Consider the following 23,010-nt stretch of genomic DNA (forward strand, 5'->3'; position numbering starts at 1 on the left):
AATAATTTAAGCCATGGTCCAGCTCTGTTCCAACAAGAAGACAAGTGAATGTTCCCAGATTTCCCATGTATAACTCTCATTTTCTCACTAATGTCAAATTGGAGGAGAGCCCTTTGGAGAGCTTTTTTTACAATAACTGAAATACTGCAGGTCTTAGAACTACCTTCCTAAAGGTATTTTCATTTTTAAAGGAAGATAATTGTTAGTCTTTTAAAATGTTGAATTGATTAAACTATCAGGCAGCATCACAAAGTAAAAAGAATCATCTTCAAGTAATTTGAAGACATTTTGGAATCGAGAGTTTGTACCCTAAGTATGAGTCGTCAGGTCAGTAAGTCCCCTTAGTTTCAGCTTCTCATATGGACTTTTATTTTTCCTCTTCTACTTGGAATTCAACAGTATCTTCAAAACTTAAAAGTTTTTTTGTGGGGGAGTGTTTTGTTTTCAAAGTTGCTCTTTTGGTAGTAGAGTGGGGGGGAACCTTTAGCATTTGAGGCTTAGAAATTAAGGAAGGGAAGTTGGAGCCATTTTTTACAAATATGAGTAATTTTAAGTCAGTGAATTTTATTATATTGCTTTCTTTATTTTCAAAGTACTTTTTGAGATTCTCAGATGACAGCATGGCAAAGACAGGAATAGATAGGTAGAGACATTGGAAACCTGGAAAAGTGAACCTCATTTTTTCCAATATTGAAATGCAGGGAGCAAAGCCAAGATGGTGGAGAGTAGACCAGGTCTTTTTCTGAGTTCTTCCTGGCTTCCCCCAGATCAAGCCTCTAAATGGGTTTTGGGGTGACAGAACCCATCAATATTTGCATTGTAATAAATTTTCCAGCAGAAGATATTTTGGAAGAACTTCAGGAAAGATCTGTTTTAATTGGGTGGGGGTGAGGGTGGGAGTGGGGAGCCGGCCTAGCATAGACACCAGCACAGCTAGACCCAGCTTGTGGGGGGAAGGAGGGGAGAAGGGAAAGGATCTAGTGGGATCTACAGCAGTATTTACTATTCTCTCCTGGTTCAGAAGCCAGTGAATCAGCAAACTAACTGTGAGACCTCCAACACAACTACAGAAGGCAAATAGTGAGCCCTGAACCCCACCATACAAGCTGCACTTGGCCATGCCCACCCAGCAGGGGAAATAAGCTGCAGCACCAGCCCCAGGACAATGTGAAGCTGCTGTCACCTATAGAGGAAGCTTAGGACAATCTCCCGTTTGCCCTAAGAGCAGACCTCAACCTTAAAAAATGAGGAAAAAAACCAAAAAGAACTCTGACCATAAATAGCTTTTATGAAGACAGGAAAGCACAGACCTCAAATCCTGAGGACTCCAAAGGCAAACTGTCTCCAGATGAAGTCTCAAAAGAGGATACAAATTGGTCTCCATCTCAAAAGGCTCTCTTGGAAGAATTCAAAAAGGATCTTAAAAGAGAGTTAGAATAAAAATGGGGAAAAGAAATGAGAGCTCTGCAAAAGGAAACACCAAAATTGTCTGAAGAAAATCACCCCTTAAAAAATAGTTTTGGTGAAATGTAAAGGGAAAAAAAAAGAAAAAAAAAAGCAACTCATTGAGACACAGAATTTGCAAAATGAAAAAAAAAAAAAATCCAATGAACAAAACAATTCATTTATAAGTTCAGTTGGCCAAATGCAAAAGGAGATTTAAAAAGCTAATTGAAGAAAATAATTTACTAAAAATTAGAATTGTACAAATGAAAGTGAGTGACTTAACAAGACATTAAGAATCAGTCAAACAAAACCAAAAAATGAAAAAAGTAGAAGAAAATATAAAATACATCATTGGAAAAACTACTGACCTGTTAGAAAATAGATCTAAGAGAAACAATCTAAGAATTATTGTACTACTGAAAACCATAATGAAAAAAAGAGCCTAGATAATATCTTTCAAGAAATCATCCAATGTTGAAATACAAATTACTTAATAACTCCTCTTAAATTTGTATATTAGTACAGTTTCTATGAGCTCCAAGAAAAATGTTATTTTAACTCAGAAGAGTACCTGTTATCCCACATCTATAAAAATAAACCACCTATCATTAATAAAAGAGGAGGAGGAAAAAGAGAAAAAAGAAAGGAGGGAGAGGAGAGAAGGAGAAGGAACAGGAAGAGGAGAAGAAGAAAAAGAACAACAACAGTAGCAAATAGTTAAAGTAGCAACAAAGAGGGTGGCTATTTTTAGCTTGTGAGCAAATAGTTGGAAAGATTAGAGTACCAGGCCTGGGATATAGGAATTCTCTTTACTTTAGTTTTGGGCCTAAGCCACACATTGATTCTTTCTTTCATCTGTAATTCTTTTCTGTTTTACTTAATCATCAGAGCCATTGGACCCTTAGTTGAAAAGGGAGTGGGAAGAAGGCATCTTATTTCAGATCATGGCTCATATTTTACTTCTGTTTCAAAGTAAACAAAACACTTAAATTAACATAAAATTAAGTGTATTAGTTCAGAAAAGTTAAAAATTCAATACTGAGAAATCTATATTTCTCTATACAGATTTTTTTTATTGTAGTCCCTAGGGGCTTATGATCATAGACATGGATTTGTTTTGGTACAACCAATCAGTTGCATTCTTACCATCCTGACTCATTTCTATGATCTTTCTTTATTTTTCTGCTCTATATATAGAGGAGATGTTCCTCTTGATCTTGGCACATTTCATAAATACCAGTGCAGTATCCATCTTTGATACCTTGCTTTCATTCTACAAAGCCCTATGCTGATATGTTGGGGTAGTAACTCCTGATTGTTATAGGCCATGCCAGGTGATTATAAACTCTTTGCAGGTTCTACTATGCCAAGAAGGTTCTACAGATTGACCCATTAAAATTTGTATCAGCTTACAACAACTATCCCAGCTGAGTACAAAATACATTTGATTATCACTAGTAACTTGGTGACTAGGCCATAGATTCTTTGGCTACCAAAAAAACAACAACAAGCAAAAACCCCCAAACAAATTGATGTTGCCTCCTAATATAAGAGAGAATTAAATGTATTTTCATGATGTTTTTAATAGATACACTTAAGGTGCTTGAAAATTGTCCATCTTCATGGCTCTCCAGCAATGAGAGGATTCGAACCAGTTCCAGTTGTTTAGTGATGAAGAGAGCCATCTACACCCAGAGAGAGGATGGTGGGAACTGAGTATGGTTCACAACATAATATTTTCATTCTTTTTGTTGTAGTTTGCTTATATTTTATTTTACTTCTCTGGTTTTCTTGTGCAGGAATATAATTGTATAAATATATATGCATATATTGGCTTTAACATATATTTATTTCTACCATATTTAACATATATTGGACTACTTGCCATCTGAGGGAGGGCTTGGAGGAAGGGTGGGAAAATTGGAACACATGGTTTTGCAAGGGCTAATGTTGAAGAATTGTGCATGCATATGTTTTGAAAAATAAAAAGCTTTAATAAAAACAAAAGGAAAATTGTCCATCTTGGTATTGTCTTTTTTTTATCACAAGATAAATTCACTTATAAGGATTTATGTTCAAAGGCTTCTGTTTCTTTAACTGGCATCTTTACTCTTTCTTCTCTTTCACTGCATGAATCAGTGTTATCCTTTCATGAAAACTGAAAAGGAATTGGATAGATTCCTGCTGTTTGGATTTGGTATATTTGTTATTCCTAAAACCTACCACTACTTTTCCATAAGAGACCTAGATTTCAGTTTTACCATCTTGGTATTTCAGTATTTGTCTATAATGTTTGTTTTCAGGCACAAGGCATTTTACAAATTGCAAATGAAATAGGAAAATAATTTGATAATCTTGTTTCTTTTTTTAACATTTTATTTTATTTTACTTTTGAGAATTTTTTAAATGACTTCTTATTTTCAAAATATATGCAAAGATAGTTTTCAACATTCATCCTTGCAAAACCTTGTGTTCCAGATTTTTCTCCCTCCTTTTCCTCTACAACTCTTTCCCCTAGATAGCAAGTAATCCAATATATGTTAAACATGTGCAATTCTTCTATACATATTTCCAGATTTATCATACTGAACAAGAAAAATCATTTCAAAAAGGGAAAAAATGGGAAAGAAAAAACCAAACAATAAAAAAGGTGAAAATATTTTGTTGTGATCCACATTTAGTCCTCCCAGTTCTCTTTCTGGATGCAGATGGCTCTCTCAAGTCTTTTGGAATTGGCTTGAATCACCTCAGTGTTGAAAAGAGCCAAGTTTAACAGAGTTGATCATCACATAATCTTCTTGTTTCTGTGTACAATGTTCTCCTGGTAATACTCACTTCACTTAGCATCAGTTCATATAAGTCTCCCCAGGACTCTTTGAACTCATCCTGCTGATTGTTTCTTACAGAACAATAATATTCCATTACATTCATATACCATAACTTGTTCAACCAATTCTTTCTAAAATTTTTTTTTAATTTTAGCTTTTTATTTACAAGACATATACATGGCTAATTTTTCAGCATTGACCCTTGCAAAATCATCTATTCCAACTTTTCCCCTCCTTCCCCCGCACCTGCTCCCCTAGATGGCAGGTAGACCAATACATGTTAAATATGCTAAAGTATATGTTAAATACAATATATGTACACATATTTATACTGTTATCTTGCTGCACAAGAAAAATCAGATTTAGAAATAAGATAAAAATAACAGGAGAAGAAAAACCAAAATTCAAGTGGGCAATAACAGAAGGAATGGAAATGTTATATTGTGGTCCACACTCATTTCTCATAGTTCTTTCTCTGGGTGTAGGTGATTCTCTTCATTACTGAACAATTGGAACTGATTTGGTTCATCTCATTGTTGAAGAGAGCCACATTCATCAGAATTGATCATCATATAGTATTGTTGTTGAAGTGTATGATCTCTTGGTCCTGCTCAATTCACTCAGCATCAATTCATCTAAGTTTCTTCAGGCCTTTCTGACATCATACTGCTGGTCATTTCTTATAGAACAATAATATTCTATAACATTCAGATTCCATAACTTATTCAACTATTCTCCAACTGAGAGGCATCCACTCAGTTTCCAGTTTTATGCCACTACAAAAAGGGCTGCCACAAACATTTTTGTACATGTGGGTCCTTTTCCCTTTTTAATGTTGTCTTTGGGATACAGACTCAGTAGAGACACTGATGGTTCAAAGAGTATGAATAGTTTGACAGCCCTTAGGCATAATTCCAGATTGCTCTCCAGAATGGTTGGATCAGTTCACAACTAATACAGTGTATTAGTGTCCCAGTTTGCCCATATCCCCTCCAACATTTATCATTATCTTTTCCTGTCATCTTAGTCAATCTGAGAAGTGTGTAGTGATACTTCAGAGTTGCCTTAATTTACATTTCTCTATGATAATCCCATTTCAAAGATCCATGTTTGTCTCATGTATTCTTTACAGAGATTCTTTTGTCAGATCTCCCAAGTATCAAATTTATGAAAAGTAACTCTACAAAGAAGAGTTTTCTTTTTGGTGGCATAAAATCATATCTTCTAGAACCTCCAGAATTGATGTTTCATTGAATTCTGCAACCCTGTTAAACTAACCTTTCATGGAGGAATAAGTTTCTAGAGCTGGACTTTGGATTTTTTTTATTTTTTATTTTTTTAAACATTCAGCATGATACTAAGGGAAAATGCTGGTTTTGGAGCCAGAGGTTCAAGCCTCAGATCCACTCCTGTCCTTATGTGAACTCACATAATTATTTAATCTTTCTAACCTCAGTCTCCTCTTTGTAAAAAAGGAGATTGGATTATATGACTTTTGAGGTTCCTCAACATCTGTGATCTTAAAATACGCAAATATGAGAGCTCCTTGAGAACAGAAACTGCCCTGTGCCCCTCTTTTTTGTATCTCCAATGCTTAGAATACTGTCTGACACATAGTAGGCACTTAATAAAGATTTGTTGACTAACAAAGTTTTTTTTCTCATCTATATCTTGGATGAAACTAGTATAAGTTTAAAAACTGATTTCTGGTTGTGCCCCTTATTCTTTCTTCACATGGAAATTTAGGAATAAATTTTCTAATTTTTTTCCTTAGACTAAGTAGGAAAAATAAGCAGAAAAAAATATGTTACTAATAAGTTCTTGCTTGTTTAATCATGATGCCAGGACTCATTGCTGACCCAATGAGGAGCTGTCCAGCAGTGAGGGCATAATGCTCCTTGGAAAATTTAGTCCCATGGCCTAGTTGACTGATTGGTATTTGAGGAAGTTTTATTTCAAATGACTAATAAGTAGTATAAACACAAGTATTCTTGAAAAAAATGTGACCAACTTCCCTATTAGATGATTGCCCCAGAGATTTTCGGATTAAACCTGTGATTCCATTAGTTATAGGGAACTCCTAATGAGGAATCTTTCTTTACTCATGTAAATTTACACTTGCCTTATAATGTATGGTCCTAAAGAATTTTAGGGGGCAGTAGAAGTAAAATGACTTGTCTTAGGTCACACAGTCAGTATATAATAAAGAGAAGACTCAACCCAAGTCTTGATCCCAGAGCCAATGACACAATTCTATATCATTCTGTTTTGCAGTAGCCCAAGTACTATATGGGGGGAAGGAAGATGTGACATCATATAGAGACATTTTAATTAATCATGGTCAGAGACTAGGGCTTCCTAGATGATTCAATTTGCCAGAGAATTGTATATCAAGTCAAATTTTCCTCAGTTTTTCATACTTTCCCTTTATCCACCTTCATTTTTTTCTCTTATCTGGCTATTTCTCATTGCTAACCTTCACTATCAAACTTGATCTTGGTTATTTTCATTATCATCTGGGTCTTAGAAAGTTTTCTTCATATATTGAACTGAGCTTAGTTACCCTAAAACTTCTTATATGTTCTAGTTTCCACAAATTATTGTGGAATAATATATAAAAGTATTCGAGCCTTCAGTTCAGTAACTAAGCCAACCACAGTTTCACTTATTTTGAATTTGTGTCTGATTTCTTTTGGAGGGTGGCTCTTTCCAGTTTTCACTATTCATTTTTCAGTTTTGCCTCAGTGCTAGGCTATTTAGAGTCACTTGCTGTGTTTCTGGTCCACTAATGTTTTCTTGCATGTGAAAGGGTAATCACTAAAAAAAATCTAATCCTCATGGATTAAATTCCATCATTTTATAGCATTATCAGACTTTTCTTTTACTTTCTTTCCCCTTTCCCCTCATTTCCTCTTCTCTGTTACAAACCCTTCTAGATTTGGCATATTGTATGGAAGTTTTATTTTTGATTGTTATTGTTGGGCATTATTTAGTTTTAACTGAATAAAACCATGCCTCATTATATTTGCACTGCTACTTTTTTTCTTTGGGAGTAATTGTAGCTCTAAATCTATCAAGCATGAAAATGGTTTGGAAGAATTTGCCATGCTAGTAGCAAAGGATCCCCCAGGCATTTTGGAATTTAAAGAGAATCTTAAAGAAATAATATTGGAATATTTTACAGGAGCTCTGATCTCATCAAAAGAGATTGTAACCCATTTCTGCCTTCTTCTTTATGACCCTCATCTGTATTCTCCCATATGTAACTTATTTTTGTTCTTATTTCACTTCATGGGTATTAGTAATGCCCTTGGGCTGTCCATCTATTATACTTGACACTTTTTCCATAGATTTCTTCTTTGATATATCATTTTGTTATGGAAATGACCCTATGTTCTAAGGCTGTCCCAAAGGGAAGTGTAAACTCTTCCATTCTAGAAAGCTTTCATGTCCTGTTTTAGCATTAATCCAGATCTGCTTGCCAAGGTCTAGATTAGTGGTTCTCCAACTTTTATTCTCAGTATTTTTATACTATTAAAAAGAGTTTTTGTTTATGTGGGATAGGTAGCTAAATAGATATTTGCCATATTAGAAATAAAAATAATTTTGAATTTGTAGACTTCTGAAAGGGTTTCAGAGTCTATCTCCTCAGGATTCTCTGAACCACACTTTGAGAACTATTGGTATAGACCAGCTAATTATAGATAGGCATATTATCAATAGAATGGCTACTTAGGGATGAAATCTTTGACTTAGGCAGCTCATTAATAAAAATGAAATTTTTCTTAATATAATAAAAGATTTAAAATGCTGTCATGATACTAAATAAAATTGGATTCTGATTTCTGATTAGATGATAAGGTAAAAAAAATTCTATCTGATCAAATTCAGATTTGAGTTGGCATAATATAAACTTTAAAATGTACAGTATTTATTTAGAGTAAAATTAGAAAAAAGAACTTTTTACGCTTTTATTATGTACTCACACATTGGAAAATTTAGAGAGAATCCTTAAATTGTTGAAGGAGTTCACACCCACAAATTCAGTGTTAGTGTTATTTAATATTAAAAATTTCTTAATAATCAAAAACTGTTGCAGACTATAATTATTTGGTATGCTAATAAATGGTTTACTTTTTATGTGGAGTACAATAAAATTGGGCAGCTTGGTGGTTCACTGGATAGAATCTTGGCCCTGGAGTCTGGAGGACCTGACTTCAAATCTGGCCTCAGAAATTTATTAGCTTTGTGACTCTGGGCAAGTTTCTTAACTCTGTTTCCCTTAATACCTCATCTATAAAATGAGCTAAAGAAGGAAATGACAAATTATATCTTCAGTATCTTTGCTAAGAAAACCCTTAAAGCATTTCATACAACTGAAACAACTTAACCACAAACAATAAAGTATCAATATGGTAGAAGACAAAGGGTCATTCATTTCCTTAAGAATGAATTAAAAAAAAAATCCTTTAGAATAACCCCAGAAAGGCCAAAGATTAGAATGAGAGAAGATTTACAAACAATATGTATTTAACATGAGTCTTATAGAATTTTTTTTGTGTATGTGTAAAGCTGCTTAGAAAATTGGAATGATAATACCCAGTATTTGTGTAACTGTCTCTTTAAAGTTTTCAAAGGGCTTTAAATACATACAGTATCTCTTCTGATCCTACCAATAATCCCATGAATAAAGAACTGAAGATTTTATTATTAAGGAACCTAAAGTTTAGAGAAGTTGATCAAATTGCCCATTATTATACAACCAGGATGTATCAAAGGTGGGATTTGAACTCTCAGCTCATCATTAGTCTGTTCAGTTTTATCAGAATCAGTCAATTTATTGAAAATTATTATTATAATAAATATAAAATGCAGATGAGTTGAGAAAATAATTCTTTTGATTGTGCTAGTCATATTTCCTGTTTTCTTTCCATTTAACCTTGAGAAAATGACTAGTATTCCACTGGTACTTTAACTGCTTTAACTTTAGCAGCTGAATTGTGATTACTCCTATCATTCCAGATGAGTACCACCTCCTAGTGGCTTCTGCTTCTTAGCGGAGAAGCTAAACCAGCGGATGGTTTAGCCTGCTAGGCATTCTCTCACCGTGGTCTTTTAGAATAGATTCTAAGCATAAGATTTTAATTTTGCAGATGTGGAGTGTGATGTGGCCTGATCAAAGTGCTTTGCAAATGCTTATTGTAATTATTACTGTTGTGCTCTTCTTGCTAATAAGCTAATTTCTACCCTGAAATTATAATCATCCAAAGAAAGATTAAAACAAGATGTGAGTGAGTTGCCTGAACTGTTTGCTTTACAGATGGCCACCACCATCAGATTGCTCTGAAGTTGCTAAGGTTAATTGAAGCTTCAGTTTCTGATTCAGTGTATGGTGGGTATTCAAGTGTTTCTACCTGTCAGCTTTCAGCATCCTGAAAAGTGCCAACAAGAACACTTTAATTTACCCTCATTAATGCCAGTTCAAAGTGCTTGGTGCAGATTGATACAAATGATGAAATCATTTTTGCAGGAAGGTTGCAAAAGACCACTTCACTAATCTACTTTAAGGGATGCCATGGACTAGAAAATATTGAAGAAGTTCATATTTAAATGAGGGAATAGAATTCTCATGTGTGATTAAACAGCAGTCCTTTTCCTAGTTTCAGCAAGAGGATCCTTTCAGATATTTAGAGAAAACATTTGAAAGGCCAAGTAAGCAGAAATAGCTGACTGTTTGGAGAACAAATGATGAGAAAGACCATCTTCCTCAGCACGTAAGTGGGAAGATCACAGGAACTGTATATTGTTTTATAGGGGCAGCTAAATATTACAGTGGATAGAGCACCAGGCCTGGAGTCAGTAAAACCTGAGTTCAAGTCTAGCCTCCGATAGTTACCAGCTGTGTGTCCCTGCAAAAATCACTTAATCCTGTTTGCCTCAGTTTCCTCATCTGTCAAATGAGCTAGAGAAGGAAATCATTCCTTTTTGCCAAGAATACTCCATATAAGGCTACAAAAGACAGACATGACTGGAGCGACTAAAGAAAAACAACAAAAAGAGCTGTATTTGATTAACTTTTTCTTTATCACATAGGAAAATTTCAGGACTAGTTGAGATAGAAGTGGGGACATATTCAGAAATGACTATGATAGATAAACAAAACACACCAGCAAAAATTTATAAAACATATGCATGGGTAATTTTTTCTTTTTTCTCTTTTTTCTTTTTTTTTTTTTTAATTTTAATAGTTTTTATTTACCCAGATATATGCATGGGTAAATTTTACAACATTGACAATTGCCAAAGTTTTTGTTCTAATTTTTCCCCTTCTTCCCCCCCCTCCCCATATGGCAGGTTGACCAATACATGTTAAATATGATAGAGTATAAATTAAATACTATATATATATATATATATATATATATGTATATATATATATATATATATGACCAAACAATTGTTTTAGCAAAATTTATTTAAAAAACAGACAGACAAATAGTTCTTGCTAAGAGCCCAGCCTGTGCTAACTCAAAAAGGAGCAGCTAGAACATTGTCATGTTGATTATTTCATAAAACCAGCAGTCCTGTTTATGTAACTAGAATGTTGAGACTTCTATATGGCCCAGATGAAAAGAGACCTTTGGTCTTTGCACATATCTTACAATTCAGTTCCTGGAAACAATCTTCAGGGAAACAGAATGTCTGTGGTTCATGTGGTTCACCAGTGGAAAGGCTCTTTTTGACTTCTTGGAGACTTACAACCCTGGGGAGAGATGCCTTTTGCACTGTGGTTGAATAGCTGAAAGGGCAATAATAGAGTTAGGAAGGAGAAGGCAGGGAAGACCTCCTGGGTTCTCTTAAATTGAGTGTAGTATGCCAGTGGCTATTACATTACTCAAGGGCTTTTGCTTTAAACAGATAATCTGAAAATATAGTTTACATGAAAGATTAAACTTGTGAATCACATGAAAAATTAAACTTGGGAATGATACTTCACTTCACAGAAGAACACTTAACGTTATAGGAGGTTATAGGTTATATCCTTTAAAGATCAAGTTCCCTAAAGTATTTTTTAAAGACTGTCTGAAAAAATCAAATTTTTATCTTTTTTGGGGGGAATAATACACCTATTATGAAAAGTGAGATGCTTTTTATGTAGGTAGGGCCACAGGATGGTTCACTAAGTTTTACTGTAGAAGAAAGAATTCCCAAGCTAGAGGGTAGATATATCACCCAAATCCTCCTGCCTACTCCCTGCATTTCTACAAGCCCATGGAAATGGTGGTCATGAGCATGTATCAGGGAAAAAAATAAATTGAAAATATTAAGTCATTATACTGTTATATGTGAGACACACTTTTTGGGGGGGAGGGAAGAGGGTAAGAGGAGGCAGTGGAGGCTAAATGACTTATCCAGGAGTATATACCTAGTAAATGTTTGAAGCCAAATTTGACCTCAGGTCCTCTGACTCTAGGACTGGTGCTCTATCTGCTGAGCTCCTTAGCTACATCATGTACTGTCTTTTAATTTAATTTAATATTTTATTTTTCCTCCAATTATGAGAACAATTTTAAGATTCTTTTTTCCAACTTTTTAGTTCTAAATTCTCTCCCTTCATTCCTTTCTTTTCACTCCCCAGTTGAGAAAGCAAGTAATTTGAGATAGGTTATACATGTGCAGCCATGAAAAAAACTTTTTTTTTTTTTTTTTGCTAAGTCATGTTGTAAAGGAAAGCACAGACAAAAAAACAAACAAACAAACAAAACACACACACAAGAAAAGTAAAGAAAAAGTTTCTTTGATCTTCATTCAGATACCATAAATTCTTTCTCTGGAGATGGATAGCATTTTTCATCATTAGTTCCTTAGAATTGTCTTGGGTTATTATATTGCCAAGAATGGCTAAGTTATTTATAGTTGATCATCATATATCATTGCTGTTACTTTTTACAAAATTGTCCTGATCCTGCTTATTTTACTTTACATATGTTCATGTGAGTCTTTCCAAGTTTTCTGAAAACATCCTGTTCATTATTTCTTATAGCACAATAGTATTCCATCATAATCAAATACAACAATTTGTCTAGCCATTCCCCTAATGAATGGACATCCCCTCAAAAATTTCTAATTCTATGTCACCATTAAAACAGTTGCTTTAAATATTTTTGGGTATATAAGTCCTTTTCCTTTCAGATTTTTATCTCTTTGGGATGTAGTGGTTTTTGCTTGGCCAATGGGTATTATAGCTCTTTGGGCCTAATTTCAAATTGTTCTATAGAATGCTTGAATCATTATTCAATTTCACCAAAAGTGCTTTGGTCTCTTAATTATCCTATATCCCCACTAAGATTTGTCATTTTTCTTTTCTGTCATATTAGCTTATTTCATAGGTATGAGATAGTAGCTCAAAGTTGTTTTAATTTTCATTTCTCTAATCAGTAGTGATTTAGAGAACTTTTTTCATATGACTAGTGATAATTTTGGTCACTTCATCTGAAAACTGCCTGTTCATTTCCTTTAACCCTTTATTAATTGAGGAATGGCTCTTATTTCTGTAAGTTTTATTTAATTCTCTATTTGTTTGAGAAATAAGGTTTTTAATCAGAGAAACTTGCTATAAATTTTGTTTTCACTATTATGATTGCTAACTATGTATTTTCCTCCATCCTGTTTTTCTCATTATCTTTCTCTTTTACCCTGTCCATTCTCAAAAGTATTTTGTTTTGGATATTTACCTCCCCTATCTGTCCTTCCTTCTGTCAGGCCCTCCCATTCTCCTCCACCCCCTTTTATGCCCTGCCCCTCCTACTTTTCTAAATGGCAAGATAGATTTCTACATCCCACTGAGTCTGTATGTTATTATTTCTTTGAGCCAATTCCAATGAGAGTAAGGTTCACATGCTCCCCTCCCTTTCTTCCTCTATCTTATCCTCTATTGTAAAAGCTCTTTGTAAACTCTTTAATGTCAGATCATTTATCACTTTCTATCTTTCCCTTTGTTCCAGTGCATACTTCTTTCTCATCTTTTAATTTTATCTTTTTAGACAATCTTTCCATCACATTCAACTCTTACCCATTCCTCTGTCTATGAGTATACTCTTTCTAAATACCCCAATAATGAGAAAGTTTTTAGAAGTTACAAATATCATTTTCCCATGTAGGAATGTAAACAGTTTAACATTATCAAATCCCTTATGAGTTCTCTTTCTTATTTACCTTTTTATACTTTTCTTGAGTCTTGTATTTGAAAGTCATGTTCTCTATTCACTTCTCTGTTCACTTTTCATCTGGAATTCTTGAAAGTCCTCTATTTCATTCAATGTCCACTCCACCCATCCCCCCCATCCCCATCTCCTAGGATTATATTCAGTTTGCTGGGTAGATGATTTTTGATTGTAATCCTACATCTTTTGCCCTCTGGAATATTATATTTCAAGCCCTCCGATCCTTTAATGTAGAAACTGCTAAATCTTGTGTTACCCTGACTGGCTCTGTGATATTTGAATTATTTCATTTTGTCTGCTTACAGTATTTTCTTCTTGACCTGGGGGCTCTGGAATTTAGCTCTAGTATTACTCAAAGTTTTCATTTGAGATCTCTTTCAGGGAGTGATTCAGGAAGTGATCTGTTGGTTCTTTCAATTTCTATTTCCCCCTCTGGTTCAAGAATATCAGGGCATTTTTCCTTGATACTTTCTTGAAAGATGATATCTAGCCTTTCCCCCCCCCCTTTTTTGTGTGTGGCTTCTGCTGCTTCAGAATTTGTTTGGGGGCACTATTAAAGTTGCTTGGAGGGTTTTAGGAGGAGCTCAGAAGTGTTTTTTGTTTTCCATCTTCACTCTGCTCTGTATTGTTATTTCTTTAGTCCATTTTTAACCTAGTCTTTTCTAGGATTTTCACTTGTGTGTTCTCAAAGAGGTAAGCAATCAGAGGGCAAATTACTTAGTTAATCCCTTGGCATTTACAATATGCAATACACCCTATGTATTACAATAGAATCTTAATCAGTTTTATTGATGCTGCTGCTGTTGTATTGCTGATACCTATATCCGAGACTCATAGCAGATTTGGTTTCCTTGGTGATGTGTTTAAGGAATATTATTCTCTAGTCCTAGGTCACTAGTAATGAGATCTTGTTGAAAGAAGAGGTGTGGAAGTGATGTTCTTTCTACTTTATTTTGACCTTGGCAGAACTTTTAAGGAGAGGACCACAGTAGGATACTGAAATGAAGCTGTTCACTTGTAGGTAAGGAGCAAAAATGCTGCCAGAACACAGAATGTAACTTGAAGCTAATGTAGCTGACCTCAGCTGCTAGAAGACAACATAGGTGTTTTGCAACAGGACAGTATACAACAAACAGGAATATGGTAACTGTTTGAGTCAAGCCATTTGTAACCTACCATAAGGAGAGAAACAAACACAAACAACTTAAAATACTGTATGACATATTCTGAGCTTTTGTAGTAGTGTTCCAAGACCTACTACAGTCTAAGTCTTAGATGTCTCTTCTCTTCTCTGACTGTGCAAGCTAAAAATCAACCCTGGCAATCAAAAGGTAGCTGCCTATACTTTTGACTTCTTCCCTGCCTCAAATAACCATTATAGTCTAACTCCAGTTAATGCAGAAGAATATATTCCTCAAAAATATGAACCTAGAAGCTTGTCTGCCAGAGAATTGGGACCGCAAATAAGATTAAAGTTTTGTTGTATCATTAAAAACTGCTCTAAAATAATTAATTACTAATTTTAATAAAAACCTTTATTCACAAATTAGAGAATGCTAGAATGTTGAATCAAATGTATGGGCAGGACTAGGGGTCTTGGCTTAGAATTGCAGAATAACAGAGACATACTTTACCCACCAAAATTTGTCCACAGTAGCCTGCTGGTTGTTCTTTCTGTCACAAGTCTCTCCCTACTACAGACCATTCTTCATTTATCTGTCAAAGTGATCCCTCTTCTGAAAGTTCAGGTCTGACCATGTTGTTCTTCCCATTTTCACTCAATAAACTCTAATGACTTCCTATCACTTTCAGGATAAAATTTAAAGTTCTCTGTTGGACAATCACAGCTTTTATAATCTGTACCCTCCCCCAACCCTGCTCCATTTTCAATCTTCTTACATCTTATACCTTGTTATATTTTCTCAAATCTTCTCACACCTTACACCTTATATTCCTCCTCATACTTTGCCTTCCAGGAACACTGGCCTTCTGGCTGTTCTTCATACAAGACTTTCCATCTCCTGAGTCCAAGCATTTTCCCTGGTGATTTTTCATGTCTAGAATTCTCTTTTTCATCATTTCTGCCTTAGCTTTCTTCAATTCCCAGCTAAAATCCCTCCTTCTACTAGAAGCCTTTTCTATTCCTCTTTAATATCAGTGCCTTCCCTCTGAAACTATCTTTAATTTTTCCTTATATACTTTGTTTATACACAGTTGTTTGCATTATGTCTCCTCCCATTAGACTGTAAGCTCCTTGAAGAGGAGGGCTGTAGTTGGTCAGTTCCATAACCCTCATATGTCATAATTTATTTAACCATTCCCCAACATTCTCATCCACTCAATTTCTAGTTTTTTGCTACTACAAAAAGGGCTGATACAAATATTTTTGCACATATGGGTCCTTTTCCGTTTTTTATGACCTCTTTGGGATACAGGTCCAATGGACATATTGCTGTATCAAAGGGTATGCACAATTTGATAACCCTTTGGGCATAGTTCCATTTTACTCTTCAGAATGATTAGATTAGTTCCCAGCTCCACCAACAGTGTATCAGTGTCCCAGTTTTCCTATATGCCCTCCCACATTCATCATTATCTTTTTCTGTCATGTTAGCCAATCTGAGAGGTTTATAGTGCTATCTCAGTATTGTCTAAATGTGCATTTCTCTAATCAATAGTGATTTAGAGTATTTTTTCATATGACTAGAAATGATTCTAATTTCATCTGAAAATTGTTCTTATCCTTTGACCATTTATCAATTGGAGAATGTATTCTTATAAATTTGAGTCATTATATATTTTAGAAATAAGGCCTTTATCAGAACAGAAATTCTGTTTACATTTTAGATGTAAATCCCCCTCCCCTAGTTTTCTGCTTCCCTGCTAATTTTTGCTGCATTGGTTTTGTTTATATAAAACCTTTTTAATTTAATATATCAAAATTATCCATTTTGCATTTCATAATGTTCTCTAGTTTTTCTTTGGGAATAATTGCTTCCTTCTTCACAGATCTGAGAGGTAGAGTATATCTTGTTTTTCTAATTTGCTTATAGTGTCATCCTTTACGTCTGTATCATGAATCCATTTTGACCTTATCTTGGCATAGGATTTTAAGTTTTGGTCAATGTCTAATTTCTGCCATATTGATGAGAGTTAGGGAAGGGGGAACCCCGTTTGGGTCGGCGCAAAGATAGCCCCATGTCAGCGCAGAGTCCCCTGTAAAAGGAATTTAGAGGCCCGAAAACCTAGATTGATAAAAAGGTTTATTGTAGGGATTTGGAAATAAAGTTAAAGGTAGAAAGACGCCAGGGCCAGAGGTGGTCCCTGGGCAGGTAGGAACCCTTACATGGCCAGAAGGATACCATGTTTGGGGGGGAAGGGCTCCTTCAAAGAGAGCGCTCCACTTTGGCTCTTTTATACTTAAAGGGGCTTGTGGGTTGTGCCCCAAGTTAAATCAGATCTGGTATCAAAGGTCAGCCATGGAGGTAGGGTTTCTTAAAGGGACTTCAACCCCCATCAATATTATTTCCCAGTTTTCCCAATAATTTTTATAATATAGTGAGTTCTTGTCCCAGAAGCTGAAATCTTTGGGTTTATCAACCATTAGATTATTATAGTCATTGACTATTGTGTCTTGTGAACCTAACGTATTCCACTGATTAATTACTCTTTTTTTTAGCCAGAACCAAATGATTTTGATGACCATTGCTTTATAATATAGTTTTAGGTCTGGTATAGCTAGACCACCTTAATTTGCATTTCTTGTCATTAATTCCCTTGAAATTCTTGACCTTCTGTTCTTCCATATGAATATTATTTTTTCTGACTATGTAATTTCCTGGCAATTTGATTAGTATGGCACTGAACAAGTAGATTTAATTTAGGTAGAATTGTCATTTTTATTATATTGACCAGGCCTACCCAAAAGCACTTAATATTCGTCCAGTTGTTTAGATCTAACTTTATTTGTGTGGAAAGTGTTTTGTAATTGTGTTCATTTAGTTCCTGGCTATGTCTTGGCAAGAAGACTTACAAATATTTTATATTATCAAGTTATTTTAAGTGGAATTTCTTTTTGTATCTCTTCCTGCTGGACTTTGTTGGTAACATATAGAAATGCCGATGATTTGTGGATTTATTTTATATCCTGCAACTTTGCTTGGTAATACATTTTAAATTTTATTTCAGTGATCTACTCACTGCTCACTACACTGAAGGGGAAAAGTCAGAGAGCCAATCTAAAAAAAAATGTTATATATCCCTTGGTAGCCTCTTTGGAAGCCCCATTATGGGGAAATTCAAACCAGACTATCAACTGCTTATATTTCTGAATTATCAGTCATTATCTTTTGATTGCTTTTGATTGCACTGATAAAAGTACTGCATCCAAAAATCACTCTTTCCAAACAGCTTGTTCCCTAGTTGGAGAAAGCACATAAACCATACACATAAAAAAAACAACAATAAAGGAAAGCATGTAATGGATGCCAAATTAATGGTACAATCCACAAATGCTAGAACTACAATTATTTGCATAGATCAAATAGAAAAAGATTTCTTTTAAACTGAGGTTGGTTCAGATTTTTTTCCTCTCCTGCATTTAAGTGGTTGGGGTGGGGAGAGGAGTAGTATAGCAAGGAAGTAATTCTTTGGGACATGTTCTTTAAGACTACAATGGCTAGACTGGTTCTGGCTCCTTTCCCCCCTAATTCTTTGATGGAGGGGGATATAAGTCAGTTATCTTAGGAAAGATAAAATAATAATGTGCATATATTCCCTCTGTGTCTGTTTCTCACGCTTTTCACTCTCTCTGCCTCTTTCTATATGTATAAGTATGTGTATACCTGAGGGCATGTGGATGATTTAAGGATTGAAATTTCCCTTTAATTTGGCCATCCTGGATTTAAGTGTTTGTCTCTATGCACATATTGAAACAGTTTGCCTCTTTCCATTTGTCCTTTTCAGCATGCAGGAGGTTTTAGAATAAATTTTGATATAGAGAGCCTTAAAAAAAATTGTGCAAGTAGGGTTTTGGCCATCATAAGTGAGCTATGGAGGGTGAGAAAAAATAAAGACACATTAGGGTAAAGGTAGTAATATGTGGAGCTTTGCATTTCCCTTCCTTCTTAAGGAACCGCTTACATTAGGTAAAATAAGAAAAAAAAGTCAAAAGCAGAATCATCTTCATTAGCTGCTGATTTCATTTCTTATCGCTATTGGTCACATTTGAAAAGAGACATAATTAGTAACCACAATGTATTAAAATAAATTAAAAAGAAGAGAAATTAGAATTATATGTTTAGAAGCACTGTTAAATGTGTTGGGGATTTCTTATTCAATATAAATTTTTTACTCCTTAAGCATATTGACTTTTAGTAAAGTGAAGAAATCCATATAATTAATGTTATTTTAGTATCTAATCAGGCGCTCTCTCTCTCTCTCTCTCTCTCTCTCTCTCTCTCTCTCTCTCTCTCTCTCTCTCTCTCTCTCTCTCTCCCCATGTAGTATATATACCTTTTAGTATCTCCATTTCTCATTGACAGCTTATAGAATTAAGCAGAGATCCTGCAATGAATGAATAGTGATCCGTGTGAAATGCTTAGCAGAGGTGGATTTCTGCTAAAACTGGTGAGCTCTTCAGAGCAGCTTGTCAGATCTGTGTATTTTCATTTCAGAGAGAATCTTGCCAATATGAAATTAAGATGGCGCTGCAGATCCACTATACTTGGAATTGTTTTTTCAGGACTGGATATTGATCTACACTTCCTCTCACTTAGTTTCCCTTTGCTTATATTTGTGAGATATTTGGTCAAGATTAGCAATACAGGTTGTGATTATGGAACAGTCTATGTTTGATTATAACCACTCTGTATAAGTGGGGGGAAAAATTTTAATCAGACAATAGATAAAACTAAAAACTCGCAGTATGCTATACATTGTCTTCATCATTCAATTCAGCCTGGGGTATGGAATGAAATAAATTGACTTTGCAATTCTCTAAGTCTGTATGTATTTTTTCAGTCCTGATGCAGAGGAAGTATTTCTTAGAAATTTTTCCTTGAAATTTACATAACAAAGTTAATATACATCTAAAAGCTCACTTAAAATATTTTTAATAAATGCAATCTAAATGTTGGGCTCCTACCCCTTGGTCATATTCTTTATGTCAATAAAATAATTAGCCAGTCAAGTCTGGTAAAGGTTTTGAGCTAATTTCATGCCCTTTCTATTTTCCTGCTCTCTATTCTAGCTTGAGTGATAGTGAAGGAGAGAAGTAGTGGAGCTTTCCTTCCCTGAGATAAATTTTCAATTATCTACTATAGTATGTTTCCCATCTTTTATTGTATCGATGAAGCACTTTTATCTGAAACTATTGTTTTTACCTCCTCTATGCAGCATTTAACAAATATCAAGTAATGAATCACTGATAACTTTTCAGATGTCAATTAAAATGAATGCAATTCAGAGACTTTTGGCTTCCTGTCTAATGAAAAGAAGAATACTGATAAGATTTCAAAGTAATGATCGGCCAACTGTGCCTCTTGGATCACGGATTTTAACAGATCCAGCCAAAGTTTATGAACATAACATGTGGTGAGTGGTTATTTAAGTTTGATGTTACTAATGGTATTAAAACTTAATTGTCATCTTCTTGTTTTTATGTAATAGTAGGCAGTGCCAGGGAAATGACTGACCAAATAACATCATTTAGAGACAGAGGTCAAAAATCTTCAGTGAATGTGTGTGTCACCTTAGGCAAATCACTTCATCTATTTGCCTCAGTTTTCTCATTTGTAAAATAGGGATAATAATATTACCTACCTCCTAGGGTTGTTGTGAGAATCAAATTAGATAATAATCATAAAGTGCCTAAACAAACGTTTTGCAGTTAGTAAGCACTGCATGTATGTTATTATGTGTTACATATTATTATATATTGTTATGTGTATATTCCCATGGATTCTGTCTTTTGAACCTTGAATTCTCTTTAGGCAAGATTGGGAAAATGGAACTTTTCACGTGTGCTTAACAGCTTTAGAGATATGAATATATTCCTGTCTCCTTAGCTCTATACTCATCTTCTCTCATTTATCTACCTAATGGACCATTAGCCTTCTTCCCAATTAGGCTGCCCCAGGGTCACTCTTCCTTGTTCCCTCTTCCTCATATTCATATCAGTGAATATTGACTGAAGCCCCCCCCCTTACTTTTTACAAAATATCACATTAGGCACTGTGATACAGATATATAGATATAGATATCAAGAGAAATAATATATGTGGAGATCTTTGAAAATTTTAAAATGTAATAGAAATATAAGTATTGGTAAAAGGAGTTTCCTCCTCTAGGGAGTTCCTTACCTATACCAGTGAAGTTACAGGACCAGTCCCTATTCTTCTATGAATAGCAATTGTTATAATTTGGAGTAAATTCAGGAAGGGGAATGAGTTTGGGGAAGACATTTGATTTAAAGTGTGTTGAGTTTGAATTGGTACAAGAACATTGTAAATGTAGTCTAGTAAATATTTGGAAATTCTAGATTGACACTCAGGAAAGAAGTCAGGTTAGAAATCGTTGTTTGAATATAAATAAATAGTTTTGCCTGATATTAATAGAGCCTCTACTTAAAACATCTTGGTATTTAAGGTACAGAATCATATATTTTAGATTTAAGCATGCTATTTCTATGTTTACTGATTGAGCTCTCACCTCTCTATTCCTAAACCACTTCTTTCATACTTTTAGTGAAACACAATCCAACCAATATTTTCTTCAATTCAATTAATAATTGACTTACCCTTTTAAATTTTATCCTAAAAGGTCATTTTTATTTTAGCTTAATCATTAACAATTGCATGTTTTAATATACAAAGAAACAAAAGAGTATTATATATGAAACTGTGAACTTTTTTGTACAATTTTTAAAGTATATGTTAAAGGTTATTGTCCTTTATTTAATCTCATTTTATTTGTTTTCTCAAATTTTTTTAAATTACAGAATTTAAAATTGATTACTCTTGTCATTATCTCACCTTCTTTCCCCATTTGATCCCTCTTCCTCTCCCACCCAGTGAGCTATTCTTTATAATAAAGAGCAAAAATAAGGAGGGGGGAAAATGCAAGTGAAACTAGCCACAAATCAACCAAATCTGACATTATATGCAGTGAAGAATTGCTTACATTACAGTCAGGTTAGCCTAAAAATCTGTCTTTTATTTTAAGAAAAGAAAAGGAAAAAATCCTATCCTTTTACTTATTTTTTAGTGCCTTAAGGAAGAGTTTATTCCTTCTGAGAACCTGGTAGATACCTCTAAATTAGAAAACAAGCATTAAGTCTACTACTAATACTGTTAACTAATCACTTATTGTCCTTATTGGACACTAACAGAAAAATGTGACCAGTTTAGAATATTTTGGAGGCACAGCCCAAAGCTTTGTTCCACTTAAGCAACTTAAGTATTTACTTCTAATGATGATTCATCATTCCATGACTGCCCTTGTATTAAGAAAGTACATTATGTGACAGTGTTGCAGAGGAAGGCTAGTGGAGGCCTGCTTGTTTGCTACAGTATAGTTTTCCTTTGTGTGTGTGCCAGTTTTAAATATTAATCTACCACTTGTGTTAGGAGACCATTCCGGAATCTAAATAAAGATCAAATGTCAATTTTTTTTCTCCTAGCTTAGAGTGGTGATTGAATTAAAATGCCACATATGAGAGAGAGAGAAAAAGAAATAATATATTAACTAAAGATGTTATATGCAAGAATTATATAATAAAATATTTCTTATATAAATTTACTAATATTTAGCATCTAGAACATATGTTTATACATATATATGTTTATATATAGAACATATATGTGTTTTATGCAGTGGCAGATAAAAAGATAAATAAGACATGGTCACTGCCAGTTAGACATTGGAAAAGTAAGACATATATATGAAAAAAAATAACAAAAGCATAAGGCAATATATTTATATGAGCCCAATCAGTGGTATTGTAGAGAATGAGAGCAAATGTCAATATAGGTGAAAGACTACAGAACACTTGAGATTGAGGTTGGCCTTTGAGAATGACATTAGAATTACAAATATACAGAGTCTGCTTTTAGAAGACAGAGTGAATAGACCAACTTGGATGGAGTACAGTTCATCGTGTGGAGTTGTTCAGATGAAGTTTGGAAAAGTAGATTATGAAGAACCTTACGTGGACCCTGATTATGAAGGACCTTGAATGTCAGCCTAGCAGGGTATTTGGACTTAATTTGATAGGATTCAATTGATTGAATGGACATTTTGTTGGACTAAGGCATGATTTTTTGTGAAAGCAATGCTTTAGGAAAATTAATATGAAAAGATTTAATACTCTATCAATCAAACAGTCAAGAAGCTCCTTTATGGAACCGGAGAAATAATCACAAAACATATTGGAGGGGGGGGGGGAAATGAAGAATCTCAGGGGAAACAAAAATTTTTAGATGATGGAGAACCTAGTCTTACCAGACCTCATA

The 23,010-nt window shown here is 34.4% G+C and overlaps 2 protein-coding genes across 6 annotated transcripts in view; one reads left to right on the top strand and one right to left on the bottom strand.

Moving 5' to 3' along the window:
• The window catches only part of DCAF17 (DDB1 and CUL4 associated factor 17), a 75,905-nt gene extending 60,528 nt beyond the window's left edge, over window positions 1-15,377 (bottom strand). Inside the window, exon 1 of the mRNA XM_074303134.1 lies at window positions 15,362-15,377. The gene's annotated coding sequence lies outside the window, so the exon portion shown is untranslated. The remainder of the gene's footprint in view (window positions 1-15,361) is intronic.
• METTL8 (methyltransferase 8, tRNA N3-cytidine) overlaps window positions 1-23,010 on the top strand; it is a 118,613-nt gene that overhangs the window by 17,962 nt on the left and 77,641 nt on the right. For 4 of the 5 annotated variants that reach the window (XM_074303136.1, XM_074303138.1, XM_074303140.1 and 1 more), the window contains one exon: window positions 19,938-20,092. In XM_074303136.1, coding sequence (XP_074159237.1) covers window positions 19,938-20,092 — 155 coding nt within the window. Of the gene's footprint in view, window positions 1-19,937; window positions 20,093-23,010 lie in introns of those variants that run through there. The other variant, XM_074303139.1, reaches the window with a different exon arrangement.

The sequence above is a fragment of the Sminthopsis crassicaudata genome, chromosome 3 (assembly GCF_048593235.1).
Source record: "Sminthopsis crassicaudata isolate SCR6 chromosome 3, ASM4859323v1, whole genome shotgun sequence".
Taxonomy (NCBI): Eukaryota; Metazoa; Chordata; class Mammalia; order Dasyuromorphia; family Dasyuridae; genus Sminthopsis; species Sminthopsis crassicaudata.